At 45.4% G+C, this 13,903-nt stretch overlaps 1 protein-coding gene across 2 annotated transcripts in view; it reads right to left on the bottom strand.

Moving 5' to 3' along the window:
- Window positions 1-13,903, bottom strand: part of LOC109889489 (excitatory amino acid transporter 2-like) — a 50,728-nt gene that overhangs the window by 19,353 nt on the left and 17,472 nt on the right. For both annotated transcript variants that reach the window (XM_020480939.2, XM_020480937.2), the window contains exon 2: window positions 3,135-3,274. In XM_020480939.2, coding sequence (XP_020336528.1) covers window positions 3,135-3,264 — 130 coding nt within the window. In that variant the 5' untranslated portion in view covers window positions 3,265-3,274. The remainder of the gene's footprint in view (window positions 1-3,134; window positions 3,275-13,903) is intronic.

The following is a 13,903-nucleotide window of genomic DNA, read 5'->3' as shown; positions in this document are numbered from 1 at the left end:
GAGCGTTTGACAGTGATGAGTGGAGGTCGTTTGACCGCTGACCCATTACGGATGCAGGCAATGAGGCAGTGATCGCTGAGATCTTGGTTGAAGACAGCAGAGGTGTATTTAGAGGGCAAGTTGGTTAGGATGATATCTATGAGGATGCCCGTGTTTAAGGCTTTGGGGAGGTACCTGGTAGGTTCATTGATAATTTGTGTGAGATTGAGGGCACCAAGCTTAGATTGTAGGATGGCTGAGGTGTTAAGCATGTTCCAGTTTAGGTCACCTAGCAGCACGAGCTCTGATAGATGGGGGGCAATCAGTTCACATATGGTGTCCAGAGCACAGCTGGGGGCAGAGGGTGGTCTATATCAGGCGGCAACGGTGAGAGACTTGTTTTTAGAGAGGTGGATTTTAAAAGTAGAAGTTCAAATTGTTTGGGTACAGACCTGGATAGTAGGACAGAACTCTGCAGGCTATGTTTGCAGTAGATTGCAACACTGCCCCCTTTGGCAGTTCTATCTTGTCTGAAAATGTTGTAGTTTGGGATGAAAATGTCAGAATTTTTGGTGGTCTTCTTAAGCCAGGATTCACACACAGCTAGAACATCCGGGTTATCAGAGTGTGCTAAAGCAGTGAATAAAACAAACTTAGGGAGGAGGCTTGTAATGTTAACATGCATGAAACCAAGGCTATTACGGTTACAGAAGTCATCAAAAGAGAGCGCCTGGGCAATAGGAGTGGAGCTAGGCACTGCATGGTCTGGATTCACCTCTACATCGCCAGAGGAACAGAGGAGGAGTAGGATAAGGGTACGGCTAAAAGCAATCAGAATTGGTCGTCTAGAACGTCTGGAACAGAGAGTAAAAGGAGGTTTCTGGGGGCGAAAAATAGCTTCAAGGTATAATGTACAGACAAAGGTATGGTAGGATGTGAATACAGTGGCGGTAAACCTAGGTATTAAGTGACGATGAGAGAGATATTGTCTCTAGAAACATCATTGAAACCAGGAGATGTCATCGCATGTGTGGGTGGTGGAACTAATAGGTTGGATAAGGTATAGTGAGCAGGCCTAGAGGCTCTACAGTGAAATAAGCCAATAAACACTAACCAGAACAGCAATGGACAAGGCATATTGACATTAAGGTGAGGCATGCTTAGTCGAGTGAGCAAAAGGGTCAAGTGAGTAGTGAGGTTGGTTGGGGTCACGGCGATTCAGACAGCTAGCCGGGCCATCGGTAGCAAGCTAGCATAGGATGGAAGTCTGTTTTTAGCCACCTCGTGCGTTTCCGTCGGTAGGATTAGTGGGGTTCCGTGTGGTAGAGGGGATCAATCCAATTCGCAAAACAACCCCAATAGAGATAGTTATAGGAGGCCCAAGAAAAAAAAAATAGAATAATATATTTTTTTAAATTGTCCGATAGGTCTATTCAGATAGCAGCCGATAAGACAGCTAACGATTATCGGACCGCAGATGGGCATTCAGGTAACGTCGCTACGGAGGAGCCAGCCGGATAACTCCCTCGGGTAGATAACGTCGGTAGTCCAGTTGTGAAGGCCCAGTGGGGCTCTGCTTTGGCAGTAAAACGGGTCCGTATAGGTGATTATAGCCCAGGAGTGACTGATGGAACTCTTCAGCTGGCTAGCTCCGGAATAATTGATGTTTGCTCCGGAATCGACGTAAGCCGATAGTCACATGGATAGCAGCTAGCTAGCTGCGAGATCCAGGTACAAATGTCCAGAGTTAGCGGTTGAAATCCGGGGACATGGAGAGAAAAATAGGTCCAGTATGTTCCGGTCCGAGCCGCGCCATACAAAACTGGCGATAGATTTTCGAGCTAAAGGATAGCTGATGACCACAAACCGTGGTTAGCTGAATACTAACGATTTTCTCAAACTAGACACTCTAATGTACTTGTCCTCTTGCTCAGTTGTGCACCAGTGTCTCCCATTCCTCTTTCTATTCTGGCTAGAGCCAGTTGCACTGTTCTGTCAAGGGAGTAATACACAGCGTTGTACGAGATCTTCAGTTTCTTGGCAATTTCTCGCATGGAACAGCCTTCATTTCTCAGAACAAGAATAGACTGACGAGTTTCAGAAGAAAGTTATTTGTTTCTGGCCATTTTGAGGCTGTAATCAAACACAGAAATGCTTATGCTCCAGACACTCAACTAGTCTAAACAAATACTTTTTTTTGCTTCTTTAATCAGGACAACAGTTTTCAGCAGTGCTAACATAATTGCAAAAGGGTTTTCTAATGATCAAATAGCCTTTTAAAATTATACATTTGGATTAGCTAACACAATGTGCCATTAGAACACAGGAGTGATGGTTGCTGTACGCATATTTAGATATTCCATAAAAAAAGTGTTTCCAGCTAGAACATTAGCAACCCTCACTGTATTTCTGATCAATGTTATGTTATTTTAATGGACAAAAAATATAGTTTCTTTCAAAAACAAGGACATTTCTAAGTGACCCCAAACCTTTCAACGGTAGTGTATCCTAAACTATCCCCCAAAACCCCAACCTCTCCAGCCATGTCCTTCCACTCCCAACCCCTCCTACCCCTATTCTCCAGAGAGCTGGCATCTGAGTGCTCCTGCCCCCTGTAGCTGTGTCTGCACACTGGCCCTGTGGTCAGTCTCTGTTCCTGTCCCTGGCTCTGTCTCCCTCTGTCCTGCTCAGGCCAGACAAAACTAGGCCCAGACCCCAAACTACCTCTCTAGTAGGCAGCACTTTCTCTGCTACTAGATCCCTGCCAAATATCACAGGCCCTGGGAGGCTGTTTCACAACACAGTCTGCAATACAAACCTTTTAAGCTCACTGATATCTGTAAGCTGTTTTAGATTCAAGCACAGCTTCAGAAACGTAACCTAACCCCGTTGATGCTGTACACCTGCTGGATGAGGAGGGCACTTGTTTTCCTGTGCAGGGAGCATCCTACATCTCTAACCCTCTCTGTGATCGCTAATGATCAATGCCGCTATGGGAGCCGCTATGAGAGTGTTCTGCCAAGTGGTCTGTGATGTACATATTACACATGCTCACACACACAGGAAAGAAGGTTGGGAGAAAGGAAGGAGGGGAAAGAGATAGAGAGAGAGATTGTGATATTGTGCTTGGTAAAACAGCTGATGATTGTACTGACCGAGTACAGTGAGCGTGAGCAGCAGGTTCTTGAAGAGAGAAGAGAAGCAGCTGATACACTTGTTCCTGGGCCTGGCCTCGATGGGCTCCAGGTGACTTTCGTGCATCCTCACCTCCACTTGCTTAGGCATGATGCTGGCACTGTGTCAGAGAGAAAGAGGGAGACAGAGAGATAAAGACGGAGCCAGAGAGAGAGAGAAAGTTATTTAAACATGCATAATCTGCATTTGACAGGCCCCCAGTTTGATACATCAGTCACATGTATGGCGAAACTACAGATGTACATTATATGATCATAACGCATGTCCTTGTGACTATCCTCATATTGTGAGCGTGAAGAAGGAGGTTAGATTGGGTCTTCACAGTAAAATAGATGAACCATCCCCAATCCAACTCAGCCTTTGTTTTGGATGTTCAGGGTTGAATAACCTGCCTATCGATTGGTCCAGCGTGTACCACCTACTGTACATGTGTAACGGATGTGAAACGGCTAGCTTAGTTAGCGGCTCGCGCTAAATAGCGTTTCAATCGGTGACGTCACTTGCTCTGAGACCTTGAAGTAGTGGTTCCCCTTGCTCTGCAAGGGCCGCGGCTTTTGTGGAGTGATGGGTAACGATGCTTCGAGGGTGACTGTTGTTGATGTGTGCAGAGGGTCCCTGGTTCATGCCCGGGTATAGGCGAGGGTGACTGTTGTTGATGTGTGCAGAGGGTCCCTGGTTCGCGCCCGGGTATGGGCGAGGGTGACTGTTGTTGATGTGTGCAGAGGGTCCCTGGTTCGCGCCCGGGTATGGGCGAGGGTGACTGTTGTTGATGTGTGCAGAGGGTCCCTGGTTCGCGCCCGGGTATGGGCGAGGGTGACTGTTGTTGATGTGTGCAGACGGTCCCTGGTTCGTGCCCGGTATGGGCGAGGGGACGCTATGAAGTTATACTGTTACACATGCAACCCTATTTTTACAGCGATAAAATGGACATGTCATAAAATCAAATGCTCTGTATACAAACATCATAGAAACAATGACGGGTTTATATCGTCACTCTTGATGACGGGATCACCCTTCACTCTTCTTCAATAGTCTCTAAGGAGCTATGAAATGAACCCCTACTTTCAGTGTGAAGAAAATGTATCCTAAACATCAACCAGTCAAATGTAGACAAATATTCTAAGACACAGCCAAAATCAGCCAGGGAAACACCAACTTGAGAACTATCTCTCCAGCGTGGTCCCCGCTGAGTTAATGGGAGGGGGACTTTAACCATGAACTGATTTCAGCTGAAGTATCCAGTAGCCCAGAGGACAACACAGGTTCCCCTAGGGGTGGGCCACGGTCCCCCTCTGAGCCTTCACTGAGAGAAGTAGAGGAAGAGAGAGAGTGATGGAGGGAGGAAGGGAAAGAGGGGATGTAGAGAGGTGGAGGAGGCAGTCTATAACAAGGCCTATTGGAGATGATGGGGAATGGTACAAGAGTAACAGACAGACTGACTGACAGTTTGAACTTATCTGGACAATATATCTCTCTTCCTTTCTTTTTCTCACATGTTCCTTCTCTACCTCTTATTTTCTCAATTTCTCCATTATCGTATGTCCGGAGGTTCCACTCAGTATGGCTGGCCTACAGGAACTGAAATGGGGCTTTTGACCAGTAATTATCTGTCTGTAATAATGGTATGGGAACAATAATGCATTTTATTTTGTGAAGTGGTTTCTTGCATCAAACAACACAACATTTTCAGTCACCTCTTTGTCTGAAGCACAAGTGGATAAACAGGTCAATGTCAAGCCCTACATGTTTTTTTTCCAAACATCTCATGGAATATAGGCCTACATTGAGCACCAAACATTGGCTGCTACTGTAGGCTGAATGACACAACAGCTATTTCCAAGTTAAAATGTGAAAAACATTATGATCAAATAGCCACTGTCTGAAACTGTAACTCAAAGTGGATACAACCTCAGTGTTCGCCGTAAACGCACTGGAAGTATTTCACAAAGTTCAAGTTCGTGCTCAGCAGACCTGAAATTTGCTCAGTGCCGGAAAAATGTTGGGCGTCAACTAGACTTTTAAAGTAGCTTTACAAATTGAAGTGTTTGCTCATTAGAGCAGTCTAAATAAGAGACTATTTGTGTTAATTGGAGAAATGAGAGGAGGGACAGCTGTGGCTGTCATACAACACTCACACAAGTGTGAAGGAAGATGACGATGACATGTTGGGAAGGAGAGGGAATGGTTTACTAGAGAGACGGACACATCTTTGTTTCTCAATTCATACATCTCTGTTATGTCATTCACAATCCACTGTCCCAGCAATTTTTTGAAAAACATCTTTAGAATTTCACTTTAAAACATCAGTCAACTATCTCACAGAGATGATTGTTTAATTTGTCAGTCACCATGCGCACACTGACCCTATTCATGAAGCATGACAGTTAATAGATTACAGAGAAGGACGAAGAGGAAATATACTGAATCAGTGATTCTGAACTTTGACCGTACCCCTGGGGTTAGCAGTACCACAGTCACAAATACACAGAGGGTGTCCAGTCTCCTCAATAGACCTCTGTTGCTCACATCCTTACCCTCATGGACACTAATGGCTAAACGGAATTGAGAGACTTCAACCTAGTCATCATTCATCAAGGATTTTTTTTTTTACAGTGGTAGAGCAAAAGACGGCCAGAACACAGTTAGAGAGCAACGTAGCTAAGATTCTGTATTTTGTTTTGGGAAGAAGCCAAAGTATTGACACAGAAGATGTAAGAAAGGGGTTCTCAGCCTCTATAACGATGTGTATAAGCCTTGGCTATAGGATAGAACAGCTGGCCTGTTCCTAGGCACACAGACGGAGCAAAGACTCCCACTTATTCACTTCCTATTTCATACGTGTGAAAAGCAGAAAGGACATGTAAACACCATGCACAGGCACACATCAGTCATCATCACACTATCATCGCAGCTGTTATTATTGCTTTGGGTTGTCGGAGGAGAAGCCATATTAATTTGAAGGAAACGTAATACAAAACAATCAATTCGTAGTATGGAGAGATCTACTGCATGACTGCTGTTAATTGAATCCTTTTCCCTCTCTTTTCATTATAGTTAGACCGAGGGCGAGTGGGGAGGGTTGTGACATTATGATTAACTATGAATGGCACTCGCATTAGTTCTCCTGTCACAGTACTAGCCGATACAAGATCTGTCCAGACAAGAGCCATCCGATTCAACAGAATAACTAGCAAATTAGAGCAAGCACAATAATAGTTACAGGAACTCAGTTCCTTTCTTTCTCCGACATTTACATTTTAGTCATTCGGCAGACACTCCTATGCAGAGAAATTAGGGTTACTTGCCTTGCTCAAGGGCACATCAACAGTTTTTTCACCTAGTCAGCTTGGGGATTCAAACCAGCAACCTTTCAGTCACAGGCCCAACGCTCTTCACCACTAGGCTACCTGCCTGCTACCTCCCATTCATCCCTACTCTATTGTTCACTCCTCCTCTGTCTGATGGGATAGTCAGATAAACCAGATACTGAGCTCGGTCAGAGTAATTGAGTTACAGAACAGTAGCACGCGGCTGCTGGCCCAGGTGTCATGAACGTTTCAGTCACTAAACTAGGGCATGGATTCACTCCCTGTGACCTCAGGTAACATACATTAGGACATGGGGGATGTCTATATAGTAGTGAACCCCTCCCATCACTATCACCCCTATTACCATGACAATCATCTCACCCTGGAGATGTCAGGTTTAATGGCATTTCCATTCTCCTGCATTGTTGGCAATTTCATTTTTCAGCTGAAAACACCCAGTCTATATCACATATCCATATTTTTTGGCACATCTAACTTCAAGTTTGTATCATCAGATCAGATAGGATAAGAAAATGCCATTTCAGTATATGCCACATACGATATGTGTGCATTGTCACACATACTATACATTAGTACTGTATTACATAGTACAGCATATCTTATTGTAATGTTACTACTGTACTTTGTATCAAGCTACAATGTTTATACACACCACATATTTATTTATATACTGGATTCTTGACATAGCTCACTTCAATATATCTACGGCTGCACACATCATTCTTTGTATTTCTTGTGTAAATGATTCCAGTGTACATACGTGTTGATTTCATTTTGATTACTGTTACAGTGCTATTTGAGATTTTAATTGGATTCGTCACAACGTTCTTGATTATTATTCTTGTTTTTATATTTGTATTATTTTACTGCATTGTTAGGAGCTAGTAACATTTTGCTGCACCCGCTGAAACATCTGCTAAACTGTGTATGCAACCAATAAACCTTGATGTGATTTGATGTATTCTTAATCATGGAAAGATCATTGGGTTCCCTAATATCACAAAAGGTAGGTGCACTTCTCACTAGGCCACCAAAGGCTTGATGCACACTAGGTGAGAACTGAGAGGTGACATGGGGATAGTAGAAAACCTGAACATCCATTTTCTGTTTCTGTTTAGTTCCTCTATAATGAAATTGATTTCAAATCACCATGGCCAGACATGCCATCTGTGATCATATCACTTGAACACACCTTCAGGCCTATAGTCTCTTTCTAGGCACAGACGGTACCTTCACATTGTGCATAGTGATTTAAAACACTACGTCACAGGTCTGATCTTCCCATGCAAAAAGATTTCTCTGGGTTTCCTGGCTCGACTTTTTTCCCACTTAGTATCAACTGTTATGACAATAACCCTGTCTGTGAGTATAAGCTGCCTGTAGAAAATGCACTAGACACGTTCAAACATCTCCATGTTCCAAAAGTGCAGGTTTTCTCTGCTCATTAGCGACACCAGCAGACCACAGATGCCCTTCCATCAATCAACAATAGGATCTCTGTGCCAGAGATTAAAAGATATGAGCAGAGTATTGCAGGAATGCACTTACTTCATCTCTGGTGCGGTCGAGATGAGTGCTGTGTACATTGACCAAAGTTAGATAATCTTCAGCCTCAGGCTAGGCTCTATAGAAGGAGTCAGACAGCCAATAGAAAGACAAGGTGGAATCCCGTCTGCTTCATCAGACACTGTCATATGTATGTCAGAAGATATAACACCCCAGCACATTAACCTGAGGGCTACGAATGGATCTTCCCAAAAACTCAGCTACAGTTCACTGTAGGCCAGCAACTCCTCTTTAGCATCCAGCAAGACAAGAGCATCCAGCCACACTGACCAGAGCTGCCCAGTCAGTCCTGATGTCTGTCACTACCATTGAAGTGGACCAGACTAGTGTCCAAAGGATGCACATTCTAACACACAGATTCACACACACCATACAGATGGCTAGAGGGAGGAGTCAACAGCCTAGTTTCAAAGTGAAAATCCCTTAGGGGGTTCCTCAATCCATTCCCTACTGGATCTTCCTAGCCAGAAAGCACTCTCTAATCAGGGCTTAATAACCTCTAGATGGTCCTAGCCAGGAAGCACTCTCTAATCTGGGCTTCATAACCTCTGGATGGTCCTAGCCAGCAAGCACTCTCTAATCTGGGCTTCATAACCTCTGGATGGTCCTAGCCAGGAAGCACTCTCTAATCTGGGCTTCATAACCTCTGGATGGTCCTAGCCAGCAAGCACTCTCTAATCTGGGCTTCATAACCTCTGGATGGGCCAGCGGAAGAGTCTGAGAGACCTTCTGCTGGAGAGATGAGCTAGTTTATGGCACGGGATGGTCAGTGCTTCTGTAAGCCTGTCCCTTTATGGATGGAAACAATGTTTAACATTGTCGTGTAGCAGTGTCCAGCTATGTCATCAGACAATATACTGTATACTTCACCCAGCATCCCCGATACTGGTTCAGGGTGAAATGTTGCATCAGAAAACCTCTGGTTCCTGGTAATGTGGAGGTCACAAGTGGTTAACTTTATGTATGGATATCAGGGTCAATACACAACATAGAGGGATTAAGTCCCATCACCACGGTTCCTGATCAGGAATCCTAATCCTATATATCATGTATTTATGTATATATCATATGTCAGTATGCTTCTAAAATATAATATAATAGTTGCCATGTACAGTACCAGTCAAACATTTTGACACACCTACTCATTCAAGCGTTTTTCTTTATTTGTCATCAAGGCAAAGGGTGGCTACTTTGAAGAATCTCAAATATAAAATGTATTTTGATTTATTTAACTGTAAAGTAGTGCATAACTAACTGCAGGGAAGTCAGGCGGAGGAGAGCAGAAATAGGTAGCAAATGGAGCCCTTTATTGAGGCGAACAAAACACGCCACTCAGAAAACTAAACACACGCGGGTTACAATAATCCGGCGCAAACCAGCCTGGAGTACACATACACATACATTTACACGTAACAATTCCACACACAGACATGGGGGGAAACAGAGGGTTATATGCAAGATGAGTAATGAGGGAATGAAACCAGGTGTGCGGGAAAACAAGACAAAACAAATGGAAAATGAAATGTGGATTGGCGATGGCTAGAAGACCGGTGACGTCGACCGCCGAACGCCGCCCGAACAAGGAGAGGGACCGACCTCGGCGGAAGTCGTGACATTAACACTTTTTGGGTTAGTAAATGATTCCACGTGATATTTCCTAGTTTTGTTGTCTATACTATTATTATACAATGTAGAAAATAATAAAAATAAAGAAAAACCCTTGAATGAGTAGGTGTGTTCAAACTTTTGGCTGGTACTGTATGTGTCAGTAAGTACTGAATAGTAATCCTTTTTTTATTCTAGCACTATATCAAGAACACTATATCCATCCAAGCGGAATCAACATTTTCATACGTGATGAAGTCATAAATACATTTAGGTAACGTTAAGACAATATCTAAAACAATCTCAATCTATGAAAAAACAGATATCACTGCATTCAGACTTAAAGTTGACTTCACAGATGAAGGAGAATACCTCTAGGGTTGTCATCATACTGGTTTGTCCCCTGTCTCCCAGCAGCACTGGATTTCACAACCTACAGTATAGAGTACTATTACATCATTCTAACCTAGGAAATGTGTTGGAAAGCTATTTCCTCTCACAGACAAATGACCATCAGCCCAACAAAAGCCAGAGGAATGGCGTCACTGCCAACAGAGGTTGTGGCATGAGATATCACTCATCCCAAATTCCTTGACTTGTCATACTCTTTCAGACATTTCTAGCTCGGAGAGGAAAGAGACCATTTTGGGGAGGGGGATTCGCAGATACGGGGGTCACACCACCACCACCAAGCCAAAATTGGGGCCTATAAGGGGTAGGGCAGAGGGAGGGAGGCAGCAATCCCTGCTCTTGGCTGGGACCATGTGAAGCTCTCCGCTTCCCCTCTTCTCCCTCTGAGGGGCTTTTGTCTCGCCTGCAAACAGTGGTGTTGGCCCCAAGTCGCCCGGCCAAGCGCTGAGTCCAAGCTGGCAGTGGCGAGAAAGGGAGAGATGGAGGGAGGCGGTATGGAGGGTAAGAGTGGTGGGAGGGGGGCAGTGGGCATGTCAAGAATGCCAGTCCCATTGAGGGCCGTTGATGTCATGCCTATGCCCACCGTGGGAGAGCAGAGAAGAGGAGTGGAGGGGGGTGAGGCCCCCTTTTCTCTCCCCCCCACCCCTCCCTCCACAGTTCTCTTTTTCCGGAATGAATGAATCTTTCAGGAGCGGCAGGCCATTGTGTCCCATAATCGAAGGCGTTTATCCCAATTTTATGCTGCTTTCCCGGGGTGAGGAGGTTCCCCGAGCTCTGGCTTTCAGAGGTCCGTTGTGGTGCAGTCAGCACCCAGAGGAGTTGTCATAGCAACGCACCGCGCACCAGAGAGAAAGGGAAGAGAGGAGGTTCGATGGCTGCTGTGCACACGCAGTCTCTTTCTCTCTGTCTCTCACACACACACACACACACACTTGATAGATTAATGGAGGTAGCAGGCACCTTAGATTGTCATTTCAACTAAAGAAAGTAAGACCTCAAGGAACAGTGTGTAAAAAAAACATCAAATACACCCAGACACTATGGCAACAGCTTTAAAACCACAGCAGCTTAACTAGGCTTTTCCCACACTACCTCGCTCACATACCAAAGAACTATCCCAATTAAAATCAGCACAATACAGTACAACAGTACTCCACACAGGACAATGCACTGACATTTCTGTATAGCACGTAAGGCAAGGCACTGGTGTGAATCTAACTACATTGTGACTCCAGAGTTTTTGCTTTCGAACACTTGTCTTGAAACTCTCCAGTGTGCTGGTTATAATGTGTGTGATGCCAGAGCTGGAGGGCCAGGGAGATGTAAATGACCTGCATTTTCCCAGTGGACTCGGGCATGAGGGGCCCCATGCCCGTTCTCATGACTGTAGCATCACAATGTGGCTGTGAGGTAGAGATAGCTGGAGGTGGGCCAGGCAGGCCCCGGATATCTGTTGACCCCTTTGGGGCCTCCCAGCCACTTCCCATGCAGTGGGAGATGGGATCACACACTAGCCTGGATGGCTGTGAAAGATGATGCTTAAATGAACCTCTTAGCAAACACGTAAGGTTATGCCATGCGTAAAAAGAAGGAGATACATTCTTCAAAGTGAAGGAAAGGCGAAAGTTGTTAGCAAGTCTTCATTACTTATTCCACGAGGATGGATAGGGTGAATGGATTCCAAGACATGTAGATGGTTGGACATGTATAGACACTGTCACTGTTGAGGAAACAACTGAATGGTTGTGTCAGAGGTGCTCAGAGACATCTGATAACTATGTGGTGTAGAGAATATCTGATATTGCCTACATAATGGTCTCCAGTTGCCAATCAGACCAAATTGCACACTCGGCTGCTGAACATTTCTCCCTGTTTGTGCCCCCCGGCCTCTTCATATTAACAGAGCCAGAGCAGGACTGTGTGTGTGTGTGTGTGTGTGTGTGTGTGTGTGTGTGTGTGTGTGTGTGTGTGTGTGTGTGTGTGTGTGTGTGTGTGTGTGTGTGTGTGTGTGTGTGTGTGTGTGTGTGTGTGTGTGTGTGTGTGTGTGTGTGTGTGTCACAACCTGGCTCGGGGTCGATGTTGGTCAAGCTGTTCTACTGCAGTGGACCAAGAGGACTGTCCACTTTAGCCCCTCAGAGGGAGAAGAGGGGAAGCAGTGAGCTTCACAAGATCCTAGCCAAGAACAGGGATAGCTGCTTGCCCCTCTCCCTCCCCCTCTTCTCTCCCCCTTGCAGGCATGGTGTGACCCCTGTACCCATATTCCCCTTTCCCCCTCCCTCCTTCATGCCAAGGCTACACACACACACACACACACACTATTTAGAGAAAACATATCACCCTCATTGTAATTATCCTGGATCTGCACACATGGGATGCCACTTCAACATTGAGTTATTTCAGTCAATATGGCTCTTTCAGGTCATGTGACATGGCCTGTGAAATGTGACACGTCTAAGTCATGTAAAAAAGCTTTGCCATGGCACTTCCATTTTATAACGAGAGAGAGAGAGAGAGCTGGCAGAGCTGGCTGAATCCGATTCGTCTGTGCCATATTAATAGAGTGAGTAAGAAAAACAAAGACAGTGATTAAGGGTGAGTAAGAGTGAATGAGTTAGTGAGTGAATGAGTGAGCGAGAGGGAGAGTAAATAAATTAGTGAATGAATGAATCTCTCAGTTTTTCTCTCTGTCCCTCTCCTCCTCTATTCTTGTATCCCTTTTCCTATTCGCTCCCTCCAACTGCTATTCAGTCTCTCTCCACCTCTTACTCTCTCTCCTATGCTCCCCCCCTGCTTTCTCTCTTTCTCTCTCTTCCATACTCATAGATCGTAATAAACAATACATTCTCTCAATTTCCATCTCTCACGCTTCTCTCCCTTACAGTCTTTTATGGTCTGATGCTGCTGTCAGCTTGTGGTTTTGTTGGCTCTCACAAAGACACCCCAGGGATTTGGTTTCTGGGCTGTCCATCTCCCTCCACCGCTCTCCACCTCTCCCCCAACCACCCCTCACTTCCTCACCTTTCTCCATCTCTTCCCAGACATCCCTCCAACTCTCCACCTCCCTCCACCTCTCTCCATCTCTCCCCAACTTCCTCCCTTGGATGAAAATGCTGCAGAATGAAAGGCCAGCAGCGAATCTAGGAGATTTCCCTCATCGCACATTCCTTTTCTCCCGCTCCATCTATCCCTCGTTCCCTCCGCCTATTCAGAGAGGGGCTATGTTCCTACACTAGAGCGTCTCTCCACCTCTATTCTCGCCTCTCTCTGTCCTCTCGTTTCTCTACTTTTCTCCATCCCTGTGTTCACGCTTGCATGAGGCAGTGCTGCTATCATTAGTGCTGGCGCATCTGTTTAACAGAGCTGGCTGTAGAGCACAGAAGAGAAGAGCGCAGCTTTTGATGGCTTCAGTCCGATCCCCACAGGAGCTCATTAAATCCGGAAGGCAGGCCCACCACACCCCCTCCTACACCGCTACACTGCACTGATCTATTAGAATGACAGGGTGGGAGGGAGGGAGGGAGCGAAGGGGGGTGAAGGAGGGAGCAAAGGAGGGAGGGATAGATAGATGGATGGATGGAGGAAGAGAGGGGGCAGGAGATAGAGATGGGAGGAGGAGGAGAACATGAGGGAAGGTGTGGGTGTTGGAAGAGGGAGGGAGACAAAGAAAGGGGGTGAGAAAGAGAGAAAGTAAGCGATAATGGAAAGAGAGTGAAGGGGAAAATGGGAGTGGATGGTTCAAGTGTAACATAGAGAGGCCAGATTAAAGCAACCAATTGAAGTGGAGATGGAGTATGTACTGTAAGTGTATTTGTATCTGA

Source organism: Oncorhynchus kisutch, linkage group LG4 (genome assembly GCF_002021735.2).
Source record: "Oncorhynchus kisutch isolate 150728-3 linkage group LG4, Okis_V2, whole genome shotgun sequence".
NCBI lineage: Eukaryota > Metazoa > Chordata > Actinopteri > Salmoniformes > Salmonidae > Oncorhynchus > Oncorhynchus kisutch.
Note: the sequence above shows the minus strand (reverse complement) of the source record. Positions and strands in the feature narration are given on the sequence as shown.